General features: G+C 47.5%; 1 protein-coding gene across 1 annotated transcript in view; it reads right to left on the reverse strand.

Moving 5' to 3' along the window:
* The window catches only part of EBF2 (EBF transcription factor 2), a 194,742-nt gene extending 173,471 nt beyond the window's left edge, over positions 1-21,271 (reverse strand). Inside the window, exons 1-6 of the mRNA XM_004763239.3 lie at positions 20,575-21,271; positions 17,943-18,099; positions 16,866-16,929; positions 16,515-16,570; positions 15,952-16,025; positions 9,765-9,833 (exon numbers count right to left, since the gene is read on the reverse strand). Coding sequence (XP_004763296.1) covers positions 9,765-9,833; positions 15,952-16,025; positions 16,515-16,570; positions 16,866-16,929; positions 17,943-18,099; positions 20,575-20,705 — 551 coding nt within the window. The 5' untranslated portion in view covers positions 20,706-21,271. The remainder of the gene's footprint in view (positions 1-9,764; positions 9,834-15,951; positions 16,026-16,514; positions 16,571-16,865; positions 16,930-17,942; positions 18,100-20,574) is intronic.
* Between the last annotated feature and the right edge of the window lie 2,794 nt (positions 21,272-24,065).

Consider the following 24,065-nt stretch of genomic DNA (forward strand, 5'->3'; position numbering starts at 1 on the left):
CTCTTGACTCATCCTCTTCCTGGCAATCCTGCTATTTAATCACATCATGCAATTTTATGAGGAAGAAGCTGGACATTGAAGCATATCATTATTTGTTCTGCATAACTGCATACAACCACTTGGTCCTTTGATTTTCACTGGGAATTGGTCCAGGGGACCTGTGCAAGCACTCTGGATGAAAGAATGCTAGTAAAGATGAGCTGGTTTGGGTTTTTTCACCTCTTTTCTAAAGAATTACTTGTAAATGGTTTGGATTCTGGCCTCTGAGTTTCGGCTTTCTCACAAACATCCAGGCTACTAAAAAATTCACAGATTGCCAGATGGTACAACAGCAGTTCTTTGCAAAGGATCTGAGCTTTCCAGTGAACAAAGGACGTGTACTCATGGGGACAAGTGGCAACATCAGCAAAAGCTTTGGAGTGGTGGGTGTATTGGGGGAGGGGAAGTGAAATGTGGAGAGGTGAGAAAATGGGTCTTTTACCTCCAGTGACTGCTATCTGGCAGGGAAACCCAAGTCCCAACCACTACTGGTGGTAGAAGGGAGCACATCCAGAAGAAGATGAAAGAAATAAATCAGAAACTGGGATATTTTTATAGGAAGCCACAAAATTTGAAGCTGCCCATCTTCCCAATTCCTGATGGTACAAGGCACTGGAAATATGCCCAAGCTCTGGCAGATAAACTGATAAATTCCCCCAAAAAGGCACAAAAAGAAAAGTATTTGTGAACTATTGGTAACACCTTCCTAATAGGTTCCCTTACTTCCATTCCCGATTTTCTAATTCATCTTCAGAGTTATCTCTCCAAAATATTGACCTGACCATGAAATTGCATTACTCAAAATCTTCTGATGTCTTTCCACCGAACAACAAAATACGTCAAAATACTTTTGTACAGCCATATAAAATCTTACAAAATCTGGACCCAAATAATCTTTCTTACTTCTCCTACTGCTCCCCCTTCACACATATCCCTGCACTTGTAAAACTACGAGCAGCCTTTCCTTTCATATATCTTCTCCTACATACTTTCCTCCTAGAATGACCTTTGGCCTCAACCAGGAATGTCTAAGTTACAGTCATCACCCTTTACACCTCTACCTACATGAAAATCTAGGTCTTCAGAGCTTAAATCTCTGCCTCTTTTATGGAAGTTTTTACATTTTCCATTGCATCACATTTTTTTTTTTTCTGCACATCCTTTGTTTTTCCATCTGAACTGCAAGCTCAGATGATGGGACAGCTTCGTATTCAATGTTCTTATCCCTAAGAGCACCTTTCAAAGTCTATAATATAAGAGACCCTTGATAAACATTTATTGAGTGATTCATTCTGCCTCACAACCCTAGATATCTGTTCCTGGCATTGTTTTTTACCTGTCTGCCACTGGGGGTAAGACTGCTAAGCAACAGTCAAATACAACTAGTTACAGGAAAGGTCCTATATGAATTGGCAAAGGACTCTGTCATCCAAACTCTTCAAGGCTTGGCAGTCACAGATTAGTCTGCCAATATTTACTGAATGACTGTAGTATCCAAGCCACTTGATAGACACTGTGGAAGATACAAGGTAATAATTGACATGACTTTTTTTTTAGCATCTCTTCTGTTATGTACTGTGGTAGTCACCTTACACACACTAATGTTTTTAATACCACAACTCATTGAGAAAGGCAGTGTTATCAGCACCATCATAAAACTAAAAAAAAAAAAAAAAAAAAAGATAGACTTAAGTGACACATGGCATCTGGCATCCAAGAATTACAATATGCTTGCAAATGTCAGGCAAACCCAAATAGATTTAAGAAATGATCATATCTATACATCCTAACAAGAGGAAGCACAGGTGTCAAAGGTCACGTGAGAAGACTCTGGCTATAAGAACTGATATCTTTTTTGGGGGGTGGGTAAGATTTTATTTATTTATTTAATAGACAGAGATCACAAGTAGGCAAAGAGGCAGGCAGAGAGAGAGAGGAAAAAGCAGGCTTCCCGCTGAGCAGAGAGCCCGATGTGGGGCTTGATTCCAGGACCCTGGGATCATGACCTGAGCCGAAGGCAGAGGCTTTAACCCACTGAGCCACCCAGGTGCCCCAAGAACTGAAATCTTTGAGGAGGCAGAATCTGAAGCAGGTCTTAAAAAATGGACAGGATTTAAACCGACGGAGTTTGGGGTGGGTACTCCAGGTAGAGCTGGTATGTGCAAAGGGAGGGAGGACATATTCAAGGTCTGCTTGATGAAACAGATTTTGATTCCGTTTTGATTCATGAGGAAAGAAATGATGGGACTAGAAAGTTAGAACTTACCTGCCAGCCATTCACCTAGTCTTCCCTGTACTTTTCACAGTTGGTAAATAAATGTGTGACTGTTTAAGCTGTCAGTTCCATGAGAACAGGAACCATGGCAGTTATATTCTCTGACGGTCTTTTAGTGCCAGGAGTTCACAAATAATTTGCTAACTAGTTGAACAACAGAAATATATCCTCAATGAATGAATGATGGAGTGACCTGATGCACAGATGATTGAGCTCATCTGTGCCAAATCTTAAAGTTCTGCAAGTCTAAGAAGGCTGGTCCATCGAATAGAATAAGGATAACTCTTAAACACTAACCCAAGAACAGAAGTAAACTTCATAACTCTTCTGTGCCATCTCTTTAATCAGCAGGAAGAGAGGGATTTTCTCAAAGGAAATTTCATTTCTTATTTACCACTTGGTCCAGGCTGTCATCCCATGATGTGTTTCAACCAAAAGGCATGTTTTTTTCTACACCAGCAAGTGGAAGAGTCCCTTCTATCTGTGTCCCCCTAAAATGGCCAAGACACTAGCAAAGGTTTTACTAGACAACAAAGGACAAAGAACAAGAAAGAATGATGCATTCACTTTAGGAAGATAATCTGTGTTTTTTAGTAAGAAAATCTACACCCTCTCTGAGAAAATGGAATTTTCGCTTAAAAAAAAAAAATAGCCCAGGGCCAGGTTTTTGTAGACTTTTCATAGCACTGGGCTTCCCCACACCAGAGATGGGGAGACTGGGCATGGAAGGCGCACATTAATAGCTCCTGTAAATTATTTATGAGCAAGGCTGCTGAATTAGCATTCAGGCCCCAAACCTGGGCCCTCAGCTACAATCAGAGAATTCAGAGCTGGAAGGTAATGTGAAGGTCATCCATTAATCCAATGCACTTCTTTTTACAGATGGGGAAACTGAGACCCAAAGAGCAACTTGTGACCTCTGTAATATTAGACAGCCAGTTAGTGAATGATCTGGGGCCAGAAGCAGGCATCCTATTCCTAGTCCAAGGCCATATCTAGCTATACAGTGCTGCCTTTCTGCCATGGGGACTGAGGACTGATATTCCATCAAACCTGTCACACATGAATGTGACTTGTACAACCTCAAAGTTAAATGGCACTTCAGAAGCCAGCAGTGCCCACCACTTCCCAAAAAACAGACCCCTTCTCTAAGATCCCATCAAGAGTGCCTCCAGACCATAGTCCCAGGTTTTTCCACTCTTACACAGCTCTGAATTCTGGAAGTTTTTCCTTCCTTTAGACAAAAGTCTTTTTCTCTGGAACTTCTACCCATTAACTACACTCTAATTTCACCACTGAAACTAGCCTGTGACCTTGGCTAAGTTCTCCAACTCCTTTAAGACTCATTTTTTCCTCCATATAATTGAAACTTTTATCAACCATTGAAGATTATTAAGAAGATTATTTAACAAGCACAACTGCTTAGCACATGCCCATCATCCAGTAAGTGCCAATTAAATGTTGAGCACTGGTCTTACCCAACCTTCTCGGAGACAGAAGTCTTTGTTCAGGAGGTATGTCTACTGATGTATCAGGCTTGTCCATTTCCAGAGAAAGGGAGGGAGTGGTCACAGATTGAAAACCAGCCTGAGTGGCCTAAGACGGCAGGAACCCTCTTGGCTTTGTGGACATAAATCTCAGCAAGAACTCAACTCCAACTACCATCCAAATACTGCTTCTACGCTAGAGGAAATAGTGAGGTTCGAAGCTGAATCTTCACCATAAATCAAAGAGAGATTAATGTGGAGTTCATATGATAAATTAACAAAAATTCTAGTGTTCAGGTTGAATGCAATACCCTCTAGCATGCATGGAAGGTCAGTAAGGGCTTTACCCCCCACAGTTGTTCTCTGGAAGTTCCCATCCCACAAATGATACTTTGCTGGAGTTAAGCGATACACTGAAGAGTGGAATAACAAGTATGGGCCAAAGGAAGGAGGATCTAAGCATGCACTCCAATGGAACAAGGCAGTTGATGAGGTAGAAAGAGGCAAGAAAAGGATTTACCAAGTGGCAGAGAAAGAGCAAACAGGAAGCCTGAACCAGAGGGGAAAGCACCAGGTGAAGATGCCTATCAAGATGACAATAGGAGAAAAACTTGGGATTATAACTATTTAAAAAAAAAAAAAAAAAAAAAAAGCGGTGCCTGGGTGGCTGGGTCAGTTCAGCATCCAACTCTTGGTTTCAGTTCAGGTCATGATCTCAGGGTTGTGGGATCAAGCCCTGTGTCAGGCTCTGGGCTCAGCAGGGAGTCTGCTTGAGATTCTTTCCCTCCTTCTCCCTCCCTCTGCTCTTCCCCCTGTTCCCACACACATGCCCTTGCGCCCTCTCCCTCTCAAATACATAAATACACAAATAAATAAACACATAAATAAATAAATAAATATAATCTTGAAAGAAAGAAAATGTCCCGTTATGTGGGGATGTGAAGAAATTGGGCCCTTTGTGCATGGTTGGTGGGAACATAAAATGAGGTAGCTGCTATGGAAACGGTTTGGTCGTTCCTCAAATTATCATATGGCCCAGCAATTCCACTTCTGGATATATATATCCAAAAGAAGGGAAAACAAAGAATCAAAGAGATACTTGTACACCAATGTTCGTAGCAGCATTGTTCACAAATAGCTCAAAGACTGGAGGAACCCAAGTGTCCATCGACCGATGAGTAGATAAACAAACATGATATATTCAGAATGGAGTATTATTCAGCTTTAGAAAGGAAGGCAACTTTTGACACATGGTACAACATGAGCGAAGCTTCAGGACATTAGGCTAAGTGAAATAAGCCAGTCACAAAAGGACAAACACAGTATGACTTTGCTTATGTGAGGTCCCCAAAGTAGTTAAACTCACAGAGACAGAAAGTGGAATGGGGGCTGTCAGGGGCTGGAGGTGGGGGAGAGTGGACAGTTAGTGCTCAATGGGGACAGAGGTTTAGTTTTGTAAGATACAAGAGTTCTGTAGAGGCATGGTGGCACTCACTGCACAACAATGTGCATGAACCTAAACCACTTAGCTGCATGCTTAAAAATGGTTAAGAAGGTCAATTTTCGGTTGAGTGTATTTTTCCACAACGAAAAGCTTATTTTAAAAAAAGGTGGGGGCGCTTGGGTGGCTCAGTGAGTTAAAGCCTCTGCCTTTGGCTCAGGTCACAATCCCAGGGTCCTGGGATCGAGCCCCACATAGGGCTCTCTCCTCAGCAGGGAGCATGCTTCCTCCTCTCTCTCTCTCTCTCTCTGTTGCCTCTCTGCCTACTTGTGGTCTCTGTCTGTCAAATAAATAAATAAAATCTTAAAAAAAAATTTTTTTTAATTTAAAAAAAAAGGAAGATAACATCAGGAAAACCCCCTTGTGCATACCTATATGCCAGATCTTTTCAAGTCAACCTTTCGAATGAGGTTCATTTTGTTGTTTGTCTGGCTTCTTGAAAAAGAAAATAAACAGAAATACATCAACACAGAAAACGGCACTCCTGGAAACGGAGTTTGGAAATGTGGAGACCAATGTCCCAAGACCAAAAGCTGGGATATTTAGGATGTGAAACATAGGCTGATGTGCCCTTTGAAGAGAAAATATCACACCACTATACACAGGGGCAGGGACAACCTACAAAGACTCAAAAAGAACTCTTGCCCTCGCCATCCATCTGACTTTTGATGGGGCTGTAAGAACTGGAAGAGTAAGGATTCTTTTTCACTCACCTACAGTGGTGAACCTGTCCCTAAAACACTCTTCCCATGGAGCACCAGATTATCCTAAGAACCCCAGAGTTTCAGTAGATATTCAGAACAGGCTTCCAGACAGAGAAGAGAGTCTGAGAAGAATACAGCCCAGAATAAATAAGGTTGGATTAGCTCTGAGACCACAAAATACAAATCAGGCTTGAGCCTTTTAATTTTTATTTACCACACACAGATCTTTATAAACAAGATTAAGGCTGAAGACCCAAGTAAGGATTATGGTTTCATTGTTGGTTTTGTTTTGTTCTGCTCTGCTGTTTTGTTTTGTTTTGTTTTTTTTTCTTTTCCAATAGGAACTTTGGATTTTTACACTAAAAGCTGATAAACCCATTGCCACTCTACATATGCACACATTTGTACACAGAAGGAAGGCTCTGCTGGGGGTCCATGATTCAGCAGCAAGTCCTGCTGAGCCGTGTGTTGGCCTGGCCTTTTGGAGAGGGGTGTGGCTGCCCAGGAATTCACAAAAGCATGCTGAAAAGACAGATAAGCTTCTAGAGAAATCAGGGCAGGGAATAATTTAGTAGAAAAAAACAAACGAAAAAACAAAAAACCCTGGTCTGGGGCTAAGTTTTAGGAAACGAAGAACCAAATCTCTAATGGGTGATGTCCTTTTATAAATCCAATGACTCTCAGTGAAGGAGCCACAGAGTAGTAAAAGCTATTTTTCACACTTCAAACAGCCTATTGGAAACTGAGTATCTGCCCAGGATGTGGTCACATGGGCTAAGTAAAAAGTCAAGTTGTTTTGTGTTTGAGCTGGAAGTCTACGGACTCAGTGTGCTAACACTGGTTGCCTCATCCCAGTCAAAACTTCTCATTGGCCATTGATGAGATCACGGACATTTCTGGAATGAGGTTTTCCTTCCCATTCTGCTGTATGTCTTTGATTAATAAAAATGGAATTACAACTGAATGATTACTTGTTAACTGCAGTTTAGCAGACAAAATCTTAAAATGCTGGGTTAGCCAAGGGAAACAACAGAAGGGGTCCTTTGTGGTGAAAACTTTGGGAACCACCCTTGAGCTCCCCATTCCTTTCTCTGAACATGCACAATTCCAAGGGAATAAACAGGCTTCCCTGGAGCCAGAGTGGAGCGTGCCTGTTGTGTGAGAAAACTCAAAGAGAGACAGTGTAAATTAACTGCATCTGGTTAGACTGAGTGAGCAGGGGGAGGAGATAATTAGTTGGCATTATAGGAACAAGGGCAAAGATGAGAGTTCTATATTTACTCAGAGGAAATCCGAAATAGACTACTTTGCACCCGTTTGGTGCTCATGGGGGAATCTCAACATCTCTAATTGGCAGACGTTGAACACAGGGAGTGAACGCACAACTCAACCAAACCCCTGAATGACACAAACCACCCCTCTCACTTCCAACAAATGGAAACCTGACTCTAGCTCCTGTTACTTCCACAATGAAGGGAAGAAGGCAAAGGTAAGTCACAAAGATATCCAGGAGCAATAATAAAACCAGAAGGAACAATGTCATCAAACAAAAGCCTGACAGTGAGTAAGACAGAACAAATGCATCTGTTTATCATAAAATGGGTTCTTGAAACACCTGATGATGGCCAATTTACCTGTACTCTTGGATATTTATGTCTCCATGTGTAGATGAGTAACATTTCAAAAGTAATACATATTTCAAGTGATGCAGAGACATCACTGGGCTGTTTTGCTCTGCAAATGATAGTAAAAAATAAATGCCATTGCCACATAAAGCTCTATCACATGCAGCCAAAATACAATGTCCACCTTCTGAGAAGAATGCAAGGCATTCTAGCACAAACAATGAAAGCACCTAATTTGAAACTCTTCTCTATGTGGAGACTCTACACAGAGATGTAGATAAAAGACTACCTTCTCTTGTACATGTAATGTGTTCACATAGGATGAAAATGTAAATATGTTTGGCTTTATCCTCAGGTGCAGGCTCCTTGGGTTTCTTAATGCAAGAACGGCTCCATGAGGAGTCTTCAGGATGTGTGCTGATGAGATGTAAGGTGCAGCTCAGCATTTATATGTTTGCAACCATTTCTAAAGCTGGTTTGTGGGTTATTCACCACAAGAAAAGAGGTACTTGTCATGAGGTTGGAGGAGCATCTTGAAAGGGAGCAAAAGTGTGTGAAGGAGAGATGATTGGTGAGGTCAGTGTGCATGCCAGGAGGGACAGGGTCTGCATCTAGCTTGTTCTCATAGGCTTCATATTTCCCCCCAGGGATCCTTAGGGCATCCTGGGATGTTGGGAAATGGGGCCATGTGCAATCAACACATCCAAGTCACATAAGTCAAGACAGACAGTGCCAGGAGAAGGAGGCTGTGGCAGCAAAGGGAACATGAGCCAAGAAGGACGGATGGCTGTGTTCTAGGACCAGCTTTATTCCACTCAGCTGTGCAATCATAGGCAAGTCATATCAGCATTCTTGGGCCAGTTTCCATCTGTCAAATGAGGAAGATGGCTGACCCCAAAGAGTTCTCACAACTCTTCCATTGGGAGCTTCCATGCACTTTCAGAAAAAAAGAGAAACCAAAACCAAAAAGGAAATTCCAAGCAGCTCCCTAAAATGAGTCTCACCTGAAACTCCTATGATGGCAAAAGTACTCCTACAACCAACAAACATTTGACATTTGGTTATTATCCTCTTCTAAGCATCTCAGAGAAGACTGCAAAACTGCCATGGGTAGATACTTCTGGAGCCTCCTGAAACCTAGAGTGGCAGACAGTACCCTTCGGTCATACCACTGAAGAGCAGAGATGCTGAGTGCTTTGTCCAAGGTCAGGAGTGAGGACAGGATCAGTATTCCAGGCTCCTCATTCCTAGGGCTATGCTATACTTTCCACAAAGAAACCAAGCTGGCTTTCTGGGAAGAATGCCAGAGGTTCCATTCTCCCAGCTGAGAATTCATTGGAATATTGGAATAACAACTTTGGAGACTGTGGTCTCTCCAATCCATTTCAGGACCTGGCTAGAAACATGAAAACCCAAAGAAAGAAGCAATAGGGAATTATTCCGTTTTTTAACGAAAGAGAAAAAATTAGGGGTGGGAATAGGGGATTTCTTAAAAATTACATGATTGCTGGAAGTTAATTTGGTATTTCTTCATTGGTTTGTAAGTTCTGTTTCCAATCACAAAAACAGACAGCTGAGGATGCCTAAATCACATTTCAATGAATTAGCATCTTGTCCCAGAGAATCTTTCCCACTCTGAATATAACATAAGACCCAAAATGCAATGCTCTGTGGTAAAACAGAATCTCCCTCAGTGCAAGAGAGAGCTTGTCACAATCCCCTAAACTGTAATCTAAACTGATAGTCTTCAAACCCAACAGCAATCACCGAGAATAATAAAGGAGTTGCCGCTTAACTTGGGGTACACTGCCTCTCCCAAGAAACTTACTGAGACCCAGCTCTGCCAGATAGGAGAGCAGGAATCCTTTACCATCCACATACTCCTTATTAGGTTGACATCAGTGCACCTGGAAAAGAATCCCATCATAGATTTAGAGACACGGGTTCAGAAAAGAAGGTTCTGACTTCTTCCAAGAAAGGTCAACCAGAACAAGAAAACACATGTTGGACTGGCTTTGCCTTGAAGACATGAAACCAACCTTATGGCAAATCCCAAGCAATTGGTACTCAGCGTTGAGATTCATAAAGGAAAGAAACCAGGAATAATCGCTTCAATCGCTTTCTCCCCCCTACCTGTCGATGATGACGGGGTCTGAAGGAGTCTCATTTCTGTTCCCACAACTTTTCTTCTCACAACATCGACTGTAGATTGGGAAGGAACCAAGAGAATAAAAGAAATTTGTTAAAATCAACAAAATACAATGAGCATACAATGTAGAAACATTCACAAAAGTGATTATGTCCTAGATAACCTCTTAGCATTCAGTTGCTTGAGCTCAGGATTTATGGCTATGTTTAAACACAACACTGAACCCTAAGCCCAGAGATACTCTCTCAAATTCTCACTCTATGGCTTATAACTGGGTAATTTTCAGCAAATCACAACTTTCCCAGGAGCCATACCTGTATTCTGAACCACGGGCGTTGGATTTTTTAATTTATAAGGTCACTTCCAGTTCCATGTGGACTGATTTTATGATTGTATCTTTTAGATCTGTGTGTCTTAATAAATATTTGAAGAAAGAAGGGAAAGGAGAAGGCATAAAATAGACCCCGAGTAGCTGCCTGGCTTTATCAACCTTATGTGTATAATAATAATATCTTTCCAGAGAACTCAGTATACTTTATGAACATTTAGTTATTTATCCATTTCTCTCATTTTCTAAAGATGAAGGAGGAAGACCAGAACCATGATGTACATTGTAAAATTGGGAGAAAATGAGGCAGAGAGACACAAAATGAGGTAGAGAGAACTAAAATGATCTTTCCCATGATATCCACCAACGTCAAGAACAGAATTGGGACTTCCTGTGTAAGTCCCATCCTGAAGCTGCTACCTCCCAAGACTTCCACCTAGCAAAGTGCTGGATACCTGGTAGATGCTAGAGAAAGGCTTGTGGAATTATCTGGGAGAGAGAAAGAAAAGAAGAAGCCATACAGCAACTACAGCAGACAGGAAGGACTCTGTCAGACCTAAGCCGTGAGCAAAACGCTCCGATCCAAAGGTGTCTTTAAGAAGGACCTAGACAGATGTGACAAAAGCAAAGGAGACTGGGTGGTGGGGAAGCACTGGAAAATCACCTCCCCTTGAGGCTGCCCACTGCCACCAGACCTCAGGCTTCCAAATACCTCTTGGCTCATTCAAGCACCTGGTCTACCATCAACAGGGTTGCTTAAGAACATGGCCTTGACATTGCATAGAAAAAAAAAAAAAATGACCATCCACACTGGTCGGAGACTATGCCTCATAACTATCAGGAAATAAGCAAACTAGATGTCAGCACTGCCCTTCCTACAATCTGTTTGAGAGCAAAGCAACACAATGGAAAGATGGCTGAAGTGAGAATCAGGGCTCTGGCGTCCCATAGACACTGTCACCAAGCAGCTGAGAGAAGGTAGTCAAATCTGTTTAATCCCTCTGGGCTTTGCCAACCTTATATATAAAATTAAAGTACTGGACTAGATTATCTCCAGAGGCCCTTCTTTGTTTCGGAAGCAGTGAGGCAGTGAAATCCCCAAGACCTCTTTGGAAGTGATGACAAAACAAGGCAAAGAGCGAGACCACAAGGCAACAGGGACTCTGAGACCTACCACCAGTCCAAACACAGTTTGCTTTGTGGCTCCCTCCAGTCCACTTGCCTTCTCTGGTCCTCCACAGAATTAAAAAAAACAAACAAACAAATAAAGAAGTCTTTGTAAAACTTTTCAAGGTCACTCCTACAAGGGTGTGTGGGATAACCTGGCGACTTACTCTACCTTTCTCCAAGAGCAAGATAGACTGGAGAAGTGCTAAACAAGTTTCACCAAATGAGCGCTAGGAGGTTTTAAGAAATTTAATCAAATTAGAAGGAAGTAAAAGAAAAACTGTCTCAATGTTCTTAAATACCAGAGCTTGCCACTGGGGACTTTCTGAAATACTATTTTGCCTTTGAAATTATATTGGGTCTTAACTTTTAAAATTTCAATGCATCCCAAGATTAACACCAATAAAAATGCTGGCCAGCTGCCTTCCCACCTCCCAAAGCCCTTGTCTCTCTTCCACCACCCTACCACTCCCCTCACCCACCTCTCCCTACTTCTGTTGCTGATGTCAGCAGAATACCTCTGTAGCTCAGGCAAAGCTTTTTTTTCTTAGCAGCACGATTTCAGAAGCCCAGGCATGCTTGTTACCTAAAGACCTTCTAGCTAGACTCCCCTTTGACATCAGTAGTATGTCAATCTAACCCAAATATGTGTGCGACACCAGTACAATTTAATTACAAGAGCACAGACTGTCAGATTGTGCCAATCTGTTTAGTTTGAGAAGGAATGATTCTGAAGAGGCTGAGTAAGTTTGCAGAATTGCTGAGCTGAATTCAGCTGCTTTCCATGGGGATTTTCTCCGAAGGAATAGAAAAACAGATAAAAATGTAAGCCTGGTGCCTCTCATAGAGGAAGGAAATGATATTCAAGGAAAAATGCAGAGAAACCTTAGGACTCAATCTTTCATGTTCCAATGGTAACATATTTAAGTACAATCTCTAATGTTAATAGCACAGAAGAGATATAGGAGATACTTACTTGGTCCAGGCTATAATAGTAAAGGAATAAAAATAATAGGAATGGACTGCATGTGCTCCATCTGAGCCCCTCTCAAAATTTCTCGGGGTGAGGCAAAACTACTTCTTTTCCTTTCTTTATTAAAAAAAAAAAAAAGTTCTCATTAAGATGTCTTAGTTACTTTTTTGTTTAAATCTGGTTTCTTAAATGACATTCCATCCTCATGCCAGTAATATTAACATAAGCAAGGGGAAGTGGAAAGTAGAAGACATTCATGAACCCCCGTCTGCAAACAATCGTCCTGGGATCAGATATGTGTTTGGTGGATGAGAAGGACTGGGGCCCTGAATTACTCAGATAACAAACTCCATTCTCCTCTCCCTTTGCCGTAGAGACAAAGCCTGTGCAACCAACTTCAGGTTCAGCTACTTTAGTGAAAAGGCTTTATAGGGTTATCTTCTAACAAGCAATGCTCTAGGGCTGATGTTCCCGGTGTTTCTTTAAATCAGAAGATTTCAAGACTGTAAAATAGGAAAGGAAGGGGGAAAATAAACAAAGAGAAGAGGAAACTGAACTTGGCACTAGGTTGATTGTGTTCCTAACTACCACAGCGAGGCTCAGAAGGGCTTTTTCTCCCTAATGAGTGAAAATGCAGGTTGGTCCTCCACTCCGCAGTTTGGCTGTGTTTGATTTATTTTATTCTAATTCTTAACTCAGAGAACCTTTTCCCTGAAACACTCTCAACCTTTTCCCTCAAATGCTACAGGATTCTCTGGTCCTCCCCAGCTCACAGAGTCTCTAGAGAGGGAAAGAGAAAAAATAAACCAAGTTGGTGATGAGGCTGGGGGAATATGGAAAATCGCATCCCAATCATGAATCTTACCTGCATTTTTCCAAAAGGAAGAAGAAAGGGGGCCAAAGGATGGCTGAAGAAGAAAAAAAGCCCCAGCCTTGGACACAGGGTGTCCAGTCAGTCAAACTCCTGTTCAAGACAAGCGAATGTGCCCTTTCCCCTCCAAAATCGTTTTTAAAATTCAAGCCTCAACTTTCAAAAATCTGTCTCTAATTTCAAACTCAAATAAGCGCACAGCATGGTGGCTTTTGTTTTGTTTTCTTCTCCCCAACTCCTCCCTGCGATTGCATAACAAAAGTGTCTAAATTCACACCATCTGGCCGGTAAAGACACTGGCCCCACTGCCCGGCTGGCCCATCTGATTAGGACCCTGTCTAGCCTGCGCCTTGTGGCGAAAAGTCACAGCTGTGGGGTTTGCTCGCGCTCAATACAGCTCTGTTATTAGCCAGCTGTAGGCCTTGAGACGACTTCTGTTCAAATTATAATATCTTTTAACCCTCTGAGCATTGAGGGCACAGGGCTGGCTGGCAGCAACATAACAACTAGATCTCTCCTTGCTAATAATTGGCAAAATGAACTAAAGCAGGGAAGAGAGGAGCAGAGACAACTGGGGAAGGGAGAAAAAGTTATTCCTAAAGAGATTTATTTTGTTCTCTCTGAAAGCTCAATGCCAATTTATGAGCTTTTTTTTTCTTTTCCTAAGGATTACAGAACATAAAACCATTCAAGGAAATTTTCAGGTATGCCCAAGACCAAAGGGAACGAAGAGTAGGAAATAACCCCTCAGAACAGCTCATCTGATTCATCCTTCAATCACTGGCTGCTCTCCCTGGCCCCTAAAATGTGGGAGAAGGAACTTTTTTCACTTACTGGACAATCAACCAGCTCTAACTGACAAATTGAGATCTTCCCCTCTGATTACATCCAATATTTGCCATCACCCCAACTATCTCCCAAAACACACACACACACACACACACACAAAACACACACACACACAACACACACACACCCCATACACAGTACTCATCCAATGGATCATTTATTTATCCATAATTAATATTTGTTTTAAATTCTAGTTTGGGGAAGAAAATCACAGAACGTCTTCCCAGGTCTCAGATGCAGAGAAGTTACAGTACATTAAATTTTTATATTGTGTTACTAATGCAGACTAAACTAGAGGCTTTAAAAATTGATGCTGTTACTTAAACAGCATAAAATGAGGAGGATTTGATTGGGCTTAAAAATAAAAATGTCAGCCTTAACTACAGCTGGATGGGGCGTGCGAGTGTTATTTAAAGTGATAGGTATAATTTGTCAGACAATGGGTCAGTTTGGGGGTTTGTTTTCCTTTCTTTTAAGAAGATAATCTCTCCAAACAAAGACATTTAAAAGTATAAAGAGGGATAAAAAAAAAAAAAGTCCTTCAATTACCCAACCAAATCAAAGTGTTCCATTTAATCTCAGGTATTACATGCAAGCTCTTCTTGGAATTGCATTTCCTTTTTGAAGGAATCTATCAGGGACCCTGGGATAATGGAGTGGCTATCTGCTCACTCCATTACCCATGGCCTCTCCCAGCTACTCAGGCAGGGAAACGCCATTCCCCTCCGCTGAGGCCATGGGCAGAATTGAACTTTGCATTTGGCAAAGTTTGTTTTTCTAATACTTGGTCAAAACCAAAACAAACATGGCTGATTGTTATGGTTTCTTTCTGACTGGGTTGGGAGGGAGTCCAGGCAGCTGGGAGCTGCCCATAAAACAGTCCAAACTAAATCAGATGGCCTGCAATTATCCAAAACTAGCAAGTCTGGAGCTGGTGGACGTTCACTGGGACAACAGCAGAGTAAGGAAGAACAGGCTTTTCTCTTCAATCCGAGATTTGGGAGGAAGAAAAACGTGTATGACCTTGACATTTAAATGTTTATAGTCAAATAGCCACCTCTTTCCAGAGTTTCTGTTTCTCTTTTGCTGTGGTGGGTCCCCAGTACTCAAAAGTTTGTTCAAAGGATGGATAATTAAGTGTGTGGATGAATTTCTTCTAATTTTTAATTCTCTTCTCTAGTCAAGCAGAAGAAGGGACTTAAATGGAACGATTGGTCTCCGGAAAGAAGATGGGGGAAAATGCAGGGATCTGGAGACTACACCGCTCACAACTTGATGCTCGGAATCCAACTGTTGCTCTGGACCCCTGTGATGAGGTCGTCTCCCCGCCTCTCCCACTAGTGGTCAACGGGACTGCTTTTTCTCTCCAGTAGTTTCTCCTGACCTCAGAAACTCCCCTGACAAGGGAAATCTTTGGAGAAGCGACATCCCCGGAGGAAGGAAACCCTTCGGCATCACAGAAATGTGCCACTGTGGTTGGGGTTGGGGGGATTCACCCTCGGGTAGTTCCTCTCCCAGCCTGCAAGTCTGTTCCAGTGCTTTGACTCCATACTCCACAAGTAGCCCCTCCTGGAAATCTACCAGGAGCGTGCAGAACAGGCTGGAACCTAGCCATGCGGACCTCGGGTAGAGTCCCAAAGTCTGCAACCCCAAACTTGGTCTGGAGCTGCCCGGCCCCTCCCTGCGCTGCCACTGACCTCGGGACAACAGAGACATTCCTCATAACGGAGGAAACTCCTGAGACGGCGGGCTTTAAAATCCTGAGTGGTTCTTAGTTTCCTTTTGGAGTCCTAAGGGATATGCTCTAAGAATCTGGCCTTTAAGGGGGTAGTTCTGGCAGATCAGCCCCCAGGGGTAAGGCCTCCATCCCTTGGAGCCACCACTCCTGAAAGTCAATGGCTGGGAGGCACGCAAGCCAAGCCGGCCAGCGCGGCTCACCTGTCCCGCTTTCCAGCAAAGCCCGCAGGAAAAAGAGACACTTACCTGCACATCACTTCATGGGTCAGGAGAACGCGGCACATTTCTGGATTCTTATTTTGTCCCTCGTAAGCTATGGGCTGCAAAGGAGTGTGGGGAGTTTGTGGGGAAGCAGGAAGAGAACACAGGAGGGCCATGGAGAGACAAAGGAAAGGGGACTTCAGAACGAGCACAGAACTGATGTTTCCCCTCTGCCCACTACTTCATTAGGAGTTAGCACAGAACCTGAGCTGTGGCCTGATTAATTCAAGCGAAAGAATAATAGAGAAGTTTGCCCTAGTGAGGACATATTTCCTGCAAAAGGGAACGTTTGGGAGGATGGGATCTCCCACCAATTGCTTCCTCTCTTCACCCCTTTGCTCTCCTATCCCCAACCCCAACCAGAAAGAAAGAGGACACGGTGGGGAGAATGGGAAAAAATGGCTCTCCAGGTTGGACAAGGTGCTAGTTGATGTGGAGAGGCATGTGAAGTCCGACCCAGGCAATCGTGGGGGGTAGGGGTGGGGAGGGAGGTGCGGTGCTGGGGGGTCAGGGGTGCCCGAGAGTAAAGGAGACCGGTGCCCGCTCACCTGCTTGGTGACTGAGTCGATGAGCCTGACGTATAGGTCCTGCTCCGTGCGGACGCCTGTGGGGGAGGGGTGGGGGCAAGAGGTAAGGGCCACGGAGCCGCTGGCAGCACCCAAACCAGTCCCTGCTCCGGGGGATGGAAGTCCAGCAGCAGCCCCGGGCTCCCCAATTCCCGCAAGCACTTGGGCTATGCCGTCCTGGGAGCAAAGACGACGCACTTGCCTCTGGCCCTGCCTGAGCCTCCTGCAGCCCTGCGTTCCCCTGTCTGGAGGCTGACTGCAAGCAACTGCGACGTGGTCAGTCGCCCTCCTAGCAAGAGAAATGAGCAGGCACCGCCAACGCTATGTGCTTACCATTGCTGTAGAGGAGCTGTAACTTATAGTGGGTGCCGTTGTTGGTCTTCTCGTTGCCTTGTTCCTGAAAAGACAGGCAATGTTCGAGTCCCTTGCCTTCCAGCACCCCCCACGCAGTGAAGGAAAAACTAGAGAGCTCGCCCTGTACGGCTTCCCACCGCCTTTCCTGCCGCTCACTCCTCAGCTTTGAACAACCCCCTGCCCAGCCCCAGGTCAAAGGGCACTAGCGTCTGCCCTGGGCCAACCTCTGAAACTTGCTATGGCTCTGGCCACTTGACCCTGGGCCACCCCTCTGTCTCTCCCCCTTAAAAATGTCCTCAGAAGTGTGACGAAGCCCCCCAGGAGCTGACAATAGGACACCCCACCAAGGATGCCTTTAAACCGGCCCCTCCCAACCCAATGGGTCTCTGTCCCTCCTTAAGGAGTCCCAAGACTTCCCTTGGCAGAAAGATGCAGGGACCTGTCCATTGGCAATGGCAGCATTTGGCTCTATCCCGTCAAGACTGGAGCTTCTGGGTCCACAAGCTCAGGGACCAGGGCCCAAATTCGAGGGGGACCTCAGGAAGCTTCTGCCCTAAAGCTCCACAGGCCCAGAGAGGGCAAAAGACTTTCCTTTTGTCACATGTCCATTTCATCAGAGATCGAATCCAGCCCCCAAACTCAAGCCTGGGTCAGCGTGGACACTGCACAGGGGAGCGAGAATGGAAAAGTGGGCTCAAAATAGGGAAGGCGGGTCAAGACTGGGCTCTAGGTCTCCACTCCGCGGGCGCTGGCAGGTGTGTATAAAATAGAATAACCCCGGAAAAGGACATGCTCTGGTTTGAAGGGGGGTTGCTCCATGGTCAGTCCATGCGCAGGCTCTGCTAATGACCCAGAGGCTGGGTTCATACAGCCGCCAGCACCCCCGCAGTGAGGAGGTACCCGAAATTGACTGACTCAGAGGCTGGGGCCAGAAGCCTGGATTTATCATTCCTGATGATATGAGTGGAAAGGTGTCTTGAATGACAGATGGAATCTTTAGTATTGTGCAAGGAGGTAGTTATCAGGCCGTAAGGAGAAGAGGGGGACCTCGCTTACTTTGTCGTTCTCCACAAAATCAACGAAGGCTGTGCGCTCAATCTCCACCGGCTGCCCCTGCCTGTCATAGAGCGCCAGAACGAAGTGAAAGAAGTTGGATTTCCTCAAGTTGGAGGGAGGCTGCTTCTCAAAGTGGGCCCGAGACAGGGCGACTCCGCTGAGCAGGAAGAGACACGGGGGACACCAGACAGAGGGAAGGAGAGAAAGACACCACATTACCAACGTGCCCACACAAATACCACGGGGAGTGGGGTTGTCAAGGGTTCTGGTCCCCGGTCCAGAGTTCTGGGCCCCTCAGACCTTTTTGCAATTGAATGTAAGAAAAGGGAATGCTTTCGAGTAATTGCAGTGGGCACAGGGGTCGGCTTAAGGGGACCACCGTCCTGTACACCGCCACCACGGGCTGTTCCAACCTCCGGGGCATCCCAGCGCTCTGCAGCTCACAGTCTGGCCTTTACTGGAGACCGAAAAATCCCCAATGCGGACCAATGTCCCAAACAACCCCAGAGGTGGCAGCCCGAGTCCTATCCCCATAGGGCCGTCCCTATCCTCACTCTCAGGTAAAGCCCCTAGCTGGATCACGATTTGGAACTAGGCCCCTGGGATCAGAGCAATAAATGCCTCCTTACTTTTGAAGAAGCGACCCTTTTCCTTCATCTTCATTGGAGATAACTGACCTATTGCTACCGGTCACTACGCCTTCCTTGCTCTCTCCCAAAATTTGGTGGGTGGGGAACCCCCTGGGACCGGGCAGAAAACCCAGAGCCCAAGCCTCAACCTACCGGGAGAGGCCTCTCCTCCCGCTTCCCTCGCTCTTCCGAAAAGTTGCTCCCCGGACAGTGGCAGAGTGGAATCCCCCAGGACCAAGGATCGCGGGCCACTGCGGACGAAGTGATACTAGGACCCCGCCCCCAGAACTGCTGCGCTTGGAGAAGGCAAAATGTTATTAAGAGGCGGAGAGTGTCCTCGCCTGGGGCCAGGGGGATCCCTGCTTAAGCTGCATCTCCTGGCGGCGACAGCCAAACCCGCTGACCTCGAAACCCAAGTTGGAGGACCCGGGAGGCGCCCTCGAGCGTTTTGAATGTGTGCACACACCTCCCTGCAGACCTGTCGCGGCCGGGGACAAACTAGCCGCCAGATCACATTTAACAGAAGTCTCGGGGCCCAGGCGAGCGCGCAGATGGCCAGGGCTGCCCCGCGGCGCTGGGATCTCTGGGCCTCCTACCCCAGGGCGCGAGCATTTTCACTCTTCTGAATGGCGTAGAATTCTGGCTAGAGTCCGTCACTCGGGCTGCGTATTACAAGTTTAACAATTATTTGATCCGGGTAAAGGAGGAAAGTAGGGGAGGTGTCTTTAAGGTGCTTGGCTAAGGAAATGCGCTTCGGAGCCGGGTCTGCGAAGCTGCCTGATTTCCCTCGGCGGAAGCTCTAAGAGACCCCAGACCTCGGCGGAAAGGCGTCTCTGCCTTGTGCCGTCTGCCTGGGGTGGGGGTGGGGGGATGGCAGCGCCCCGGGCTCCTGGAGAAGGGAGAGAGCTGCGGCCGCCCGGGTCTCCTCTCCTCGGAGGGTGGCGGCTGGTTCGCTCTACCCGGGACACCTGGAGATGTGGCCTGTCTGGGAAAGGAGGCATTTCTCTGAGTGATGTCAGGACTTAGAGGGAGATGGCCAGGGGAGAGGATAGGAAGGCTGGAGTCGTGGGAAGAAGTTCGTAGGCTCTTTGGGGTTTGTGGGAGGAAGGCTGTCTTTCGAAGGCAAGGACGCAGAAACCATAAATCCCAGCTCAGTAGTGGTGATGAGGGAAAGGGACCAGAATGTCTTCGTGGGGTGGCACCCTAGACAAGGCGTTTACTATCTCAGCACGCGGACTCTTAGAAACAAAGTCAACTTCAGTAACTAGCAAAACTAAAGGCTGCGTTTGCCGCCGGTCTCCTCTCCTCGCCTTTCTTCGTCTTCTGCAGCTCTTTCTACTGTTATTCCTTCCTCTTCCCTTTTTAATCTCTTGTCTCCCCTCACCCCCCTCTTCCTTAGGTCTGGTCCACTGTTTTATCTCTGCGCCTGGACCTCCAGCCTGCCCCCGCCCCGGAGCTCCCGGCCGCTTTGCCTTCCCGGCAGCGGCTCCGGCCTCTCCCACTCCTCGCGTCGCCGCCGCCATCTGGCCGCGGGGCTTCCGGCCTTCAGGAATCACCCGGCAAGATGCGGGAGGAGAGGCGCTTGCGAGCGGCGTGGCGAAACCCGGGAGGCGCCGGGAAGCCCGGCTCTCCGGCGGCCGCCGCTGCCAGCTCGCGTCCTCGCACTCAGCTCCCGGCTGGGCCCGCATCGCTGGACTAAGGGCTGAGCCGCAAGGCGTTGGATGCCACTTTGTTATTTTTCTTCCCAAAGAGTGGTCTGTGGGGAAGGAGTGGGGGAGAAACACAAACGACCTAGGCAGTTCGGAAACTCGAGTGTTGGCTGCGGGGTAAGTGTCCCCCTAATTGCAGCGACCTGCTTGCCCCAAGTCCAGCTCCAGCGCGCAGGGCCAGGACGACAGATGGGGGGAGACAGAGGGGGCACACAGACAGACAGACGGTGAGAGCGAGAAAGGGAACGAAGAAAAGACTTTAAGAACATAATAATGGTGAGGCCGTATCATTACCTCTGCGCCGCGACATTGGCGTCCACCACGCCGACATTCCGGACCCAGGACCTGACCGAATCCATCTCGGCACCCAGCGACTTCTCTTTCAGAGCTGGTCCTCTTCCTAAAGTATCTTGAATCCCAAACATTTAAAAAGTCTGGTCTACTGTCGCTTTAAAAATACGAGTTACAACACTGTCCCTACTGTTCCCAATGCTGTCACCAAACACCAAAACGTCTCCTCCAGAGCAATCCAAGAAAGGGGATCAAGAGCCGAAGTTTGAGTCTCTCTTGGGGGGGAGGGGGCGGTAAAAAGAGATAACCCGTCCTTTGCTCCGCGCGTGAGGTGCGGGCTGATGTAGTTAAAGTTTGCTATTTATCCTGCGCAAGTTCAGATCTGCCGCCTCAGGGCCTCCGTCCTAGGTCGCTCGCATCCTTCCAGCTGCAGCGCTGCCTCCAGAAAGTGATCACAATTTAGAAGCATCACCTGTTCTGGGAGAAACAGGAGGAGATTGATGGCTGCCTAATCGCTCCCCTTCCTCCTGGTCCCCCCTCCCTGCTCCTCCTCCCCACCGCTCGAATTTAGAAAAAAAAAAAAAAAAATCCCCAACAGGATCAGTTGTAAAAGGAAGGGAAAGACCCGGAGCGGAGAGGAGGCGGTGGCTGCGAGCACCGCGGAACGGGGCTGCAGCCTTGCGCGGGCCCCATGAATGGGTTACCACGGCCGCAACCGCGGGAGGCGGAGCCGCGGCCCGATAAGGAGCCTCATTTGCATGGACGCTCGGGATTGGCCGGCGCTGGGCAGGCCGGGCCGACGTCCTCCGGCGGCGCGCGCCACGCTCGGCGTTGCTGGGAGTCCGGGAGGTGAAAGGGGACAGAAAGCTGTGGACGCTGCGTCCTTCCCCGAACCCCGTGTGCGTGCGTGGGCTGGGGCCCCCAAATCAAGCTGAGTAGTCGGGCCCTGCAGGTTGGGATGTGCCGGCTCAGTCTGGCCGCGGGAGCGAGAAGCTTCCGTGGATCGCGCCACTAGATGCAAATTTTTGTAGCCTGCGGGGAGGCATATTCATTCTTATTCTCGGGACTTGAATCTGTGTGCATGTTTGTGAAGAAGCGGAGAGTGTGACCACAAGTACTTATGTTTTGTGCAAACGTTCCCCAAAGCAACCCAGTACCCTGAATGGCTCTCCCCAAGTCTCCCGGAGTTTCGTGGTGACACTCAGATTTTGTGTGCGGTTTACAAGTTGTTGAGAGAGGAGGATGTATGAATGAAAGCCGCAGGGTGGGGGACAAGCGAGGCTCAAGTGCTATTCAAATAAATAGAGTGTCACGGAAAACGGTCAAGGAGCTAAGGAAAATACCCCCGGGCAGACACGAGCCAGAGTCGCACCAGTGCAGATGAGAGCTTGCTGACAGCTCGTGGTTCGCTGAGCGCTAGAGCTTCCCGGCGTTGTCCCGGGAGCTCCCCATTCCACCCCACTCCAGTTCCCAAAGCCCCGGGAAGCCAGCAGAGGAGCCGCAGGGAAGCATCGGGGAAATCGCGGAAACTCTGCCCACCGCGCGCGGTCGCCGCGTTGCTGCTCACGGGCTGGTGGCCGGGAGGCGGCGGCGGCTCAGCCAAACAGCTGAAACCCTAGACGGCTTTTTAACTATGCCGGGCAGCTCGGGGTGCCTATTAAAAATCCTCCTGGCTGGGTGTTATTTTCTTGCTTCTCCTTTTGTATTCTGATCTGCGCGTAGATCTGCTGCTGAAATCTAGAACACCAGCGCGAAAACAGATTTGAAGACAATGAATGCAAATCTGTGCTCAAAGACCATCTGCCATGGAGGAGACAAATCAGCTGTTCCACAGTTCGAGCGACTGCGCCCGAGCCTCCCGGCTTCATTACTGAGAGGGCCTTGGCTAAAGCCTGGATTACATTCAGGAGACTTTCCCCCCTTTTAGGACTCAAATTTGAGCGTGAATTGACTCTCGACCAGATCCCTTAGGTGTAGGAGAGCGCTCAGAAATGAACTGCGAGAGTTTGCCGCTAGAGGACACAGCGCCTTGCAACTCCTTTGCCAGAGCGGACTGGAAGCTCGCACTTTCAGAAAATGCTGCTCTCTTGAGAGAGGGACCGGTCTGCGCCTCTCCTCTACCCCAGGGGCAAACCGCAACCCTAGACTGCGCCCGCGGATCGCGCTCAGGATGCGCAGGTCTCTATTACAGATATTCACTTGAAAACCAAAGAGGAGGAGATGGGGGAGGGTGAGCGAACCCTTTATGTACAAATCCAGGGGCCAGGGATGGGGTAGTTAATTTAGGGGGCGGAGAAGGTGAAACCCCCGCCTCTGGGTTGTGCTGATTGTGGCACTGAGACCCCAGGGCTCCGGCTTGGTCCTGTTGGACAAAATGGAGCAATGAAAAAAGACTGGGGGCCAGAATATGGCACGGGACTGTTGTAAAAATAAAGATAGGAGTTGTCCATAGAAGGAAGGAGGGTGGGAGAGAAATTTGTAGGATTGAAATTTCTACTCTGTTTCAATCTGGCAATTTTCTATTATAGGCAGGCTTTATGGATATTTCGGTCCGTGCAAACACTAAGCTCTCAGAGTCTTCTACCCTGGCCCGCTCTCTTTTAAATCTCTCTGAACCTAAACCACCCACCCCATTCTCATCTGCGGTCTGTGCCAAGCGGAGCCCATGCCTCTGGTGGCGGCGGAGAGTGTGGAACAGCCCTTGAGTTCTTCAAGATGTGTTCATGAGCCCGGAGATTTTTTTTCAAGGGGCCTCTGATCTGCTGCACCTCCACGCTGCCCTAGAGAGGTACCGAGCGAAGTCCGAGGGACCGCAAGGCAACCGTGGACCTGAGCCTGGCGGGACAGCCTGGCCCTCAGGTCCGGAGTAGCTGGGGTTAAAGGGCAGAGCCAGGGTCGAGGACGCTGGCACTTCTCTCCCGCAACAGCTGCCACCCAAATTATGCCCCTCAGGAAGCGAATGAATTGGTCCTTTCTACCGGCTCACTGCCGCCCGCCCCAAACCAGACGGCCGCGCAGCGCGGGCGCCCCCACCCCACCTCCCAGAGAGAAGTTCTGCCGCCGCCGTGCCCAGCAAGGAGGTAGCCTGGGAGAGCCGAGACCCCGGAACTTTGACCTGGGAAGAGTGGGAGCTGCACCTCACCACCCTCCACTCCCGAGCCGGTTGCGCTAGGGGCGCCCTCACTGAGCGGCTTGGGGAGCTCCGGGCAAACAGCCCTGTACTGCCGCGGGCCCACCGGCTGCGAGCCGCGGGCGTCCAAGTTCCCTCTGGGCGGAGATGAAGTTCCTGGGCTAGCACGGAAGGAGGGCTGAGGGGACAAGGAAAAGGGGGAAGAAGCCTTGGTCCCAACGAGGCGGCGCCTTGACCTTTGGGGAGCAGGGAGCGTCTCTGCCAAATGAGTTGGGTTTAATTAGCTCTGTGTTTGTCTGGGGGAGGATGGACTCAGAGTTGGCCACCCGCGCAGAAGGAGCGTTGGTTGATGGTGAAGTGAGCC

This window comes from Mustela putorius, unplaced genomic scaffold, assembly GCF_011764305.1.
Source record: "Mustela putorius furo isolate JIRA1106 unplaced genomic scaffold, ASM1176430v1.1 tig00003937_pilon_pilon_pilon, whole genome shotgun sequence".
In the NCBI taxonomy this organism is placed as follows: domain Eukaryota; kingdom Metazoa; phylum Chordata; class Mammalia; order Carnivora; family Mustelidae; genus Mustela; species Mustela putorius.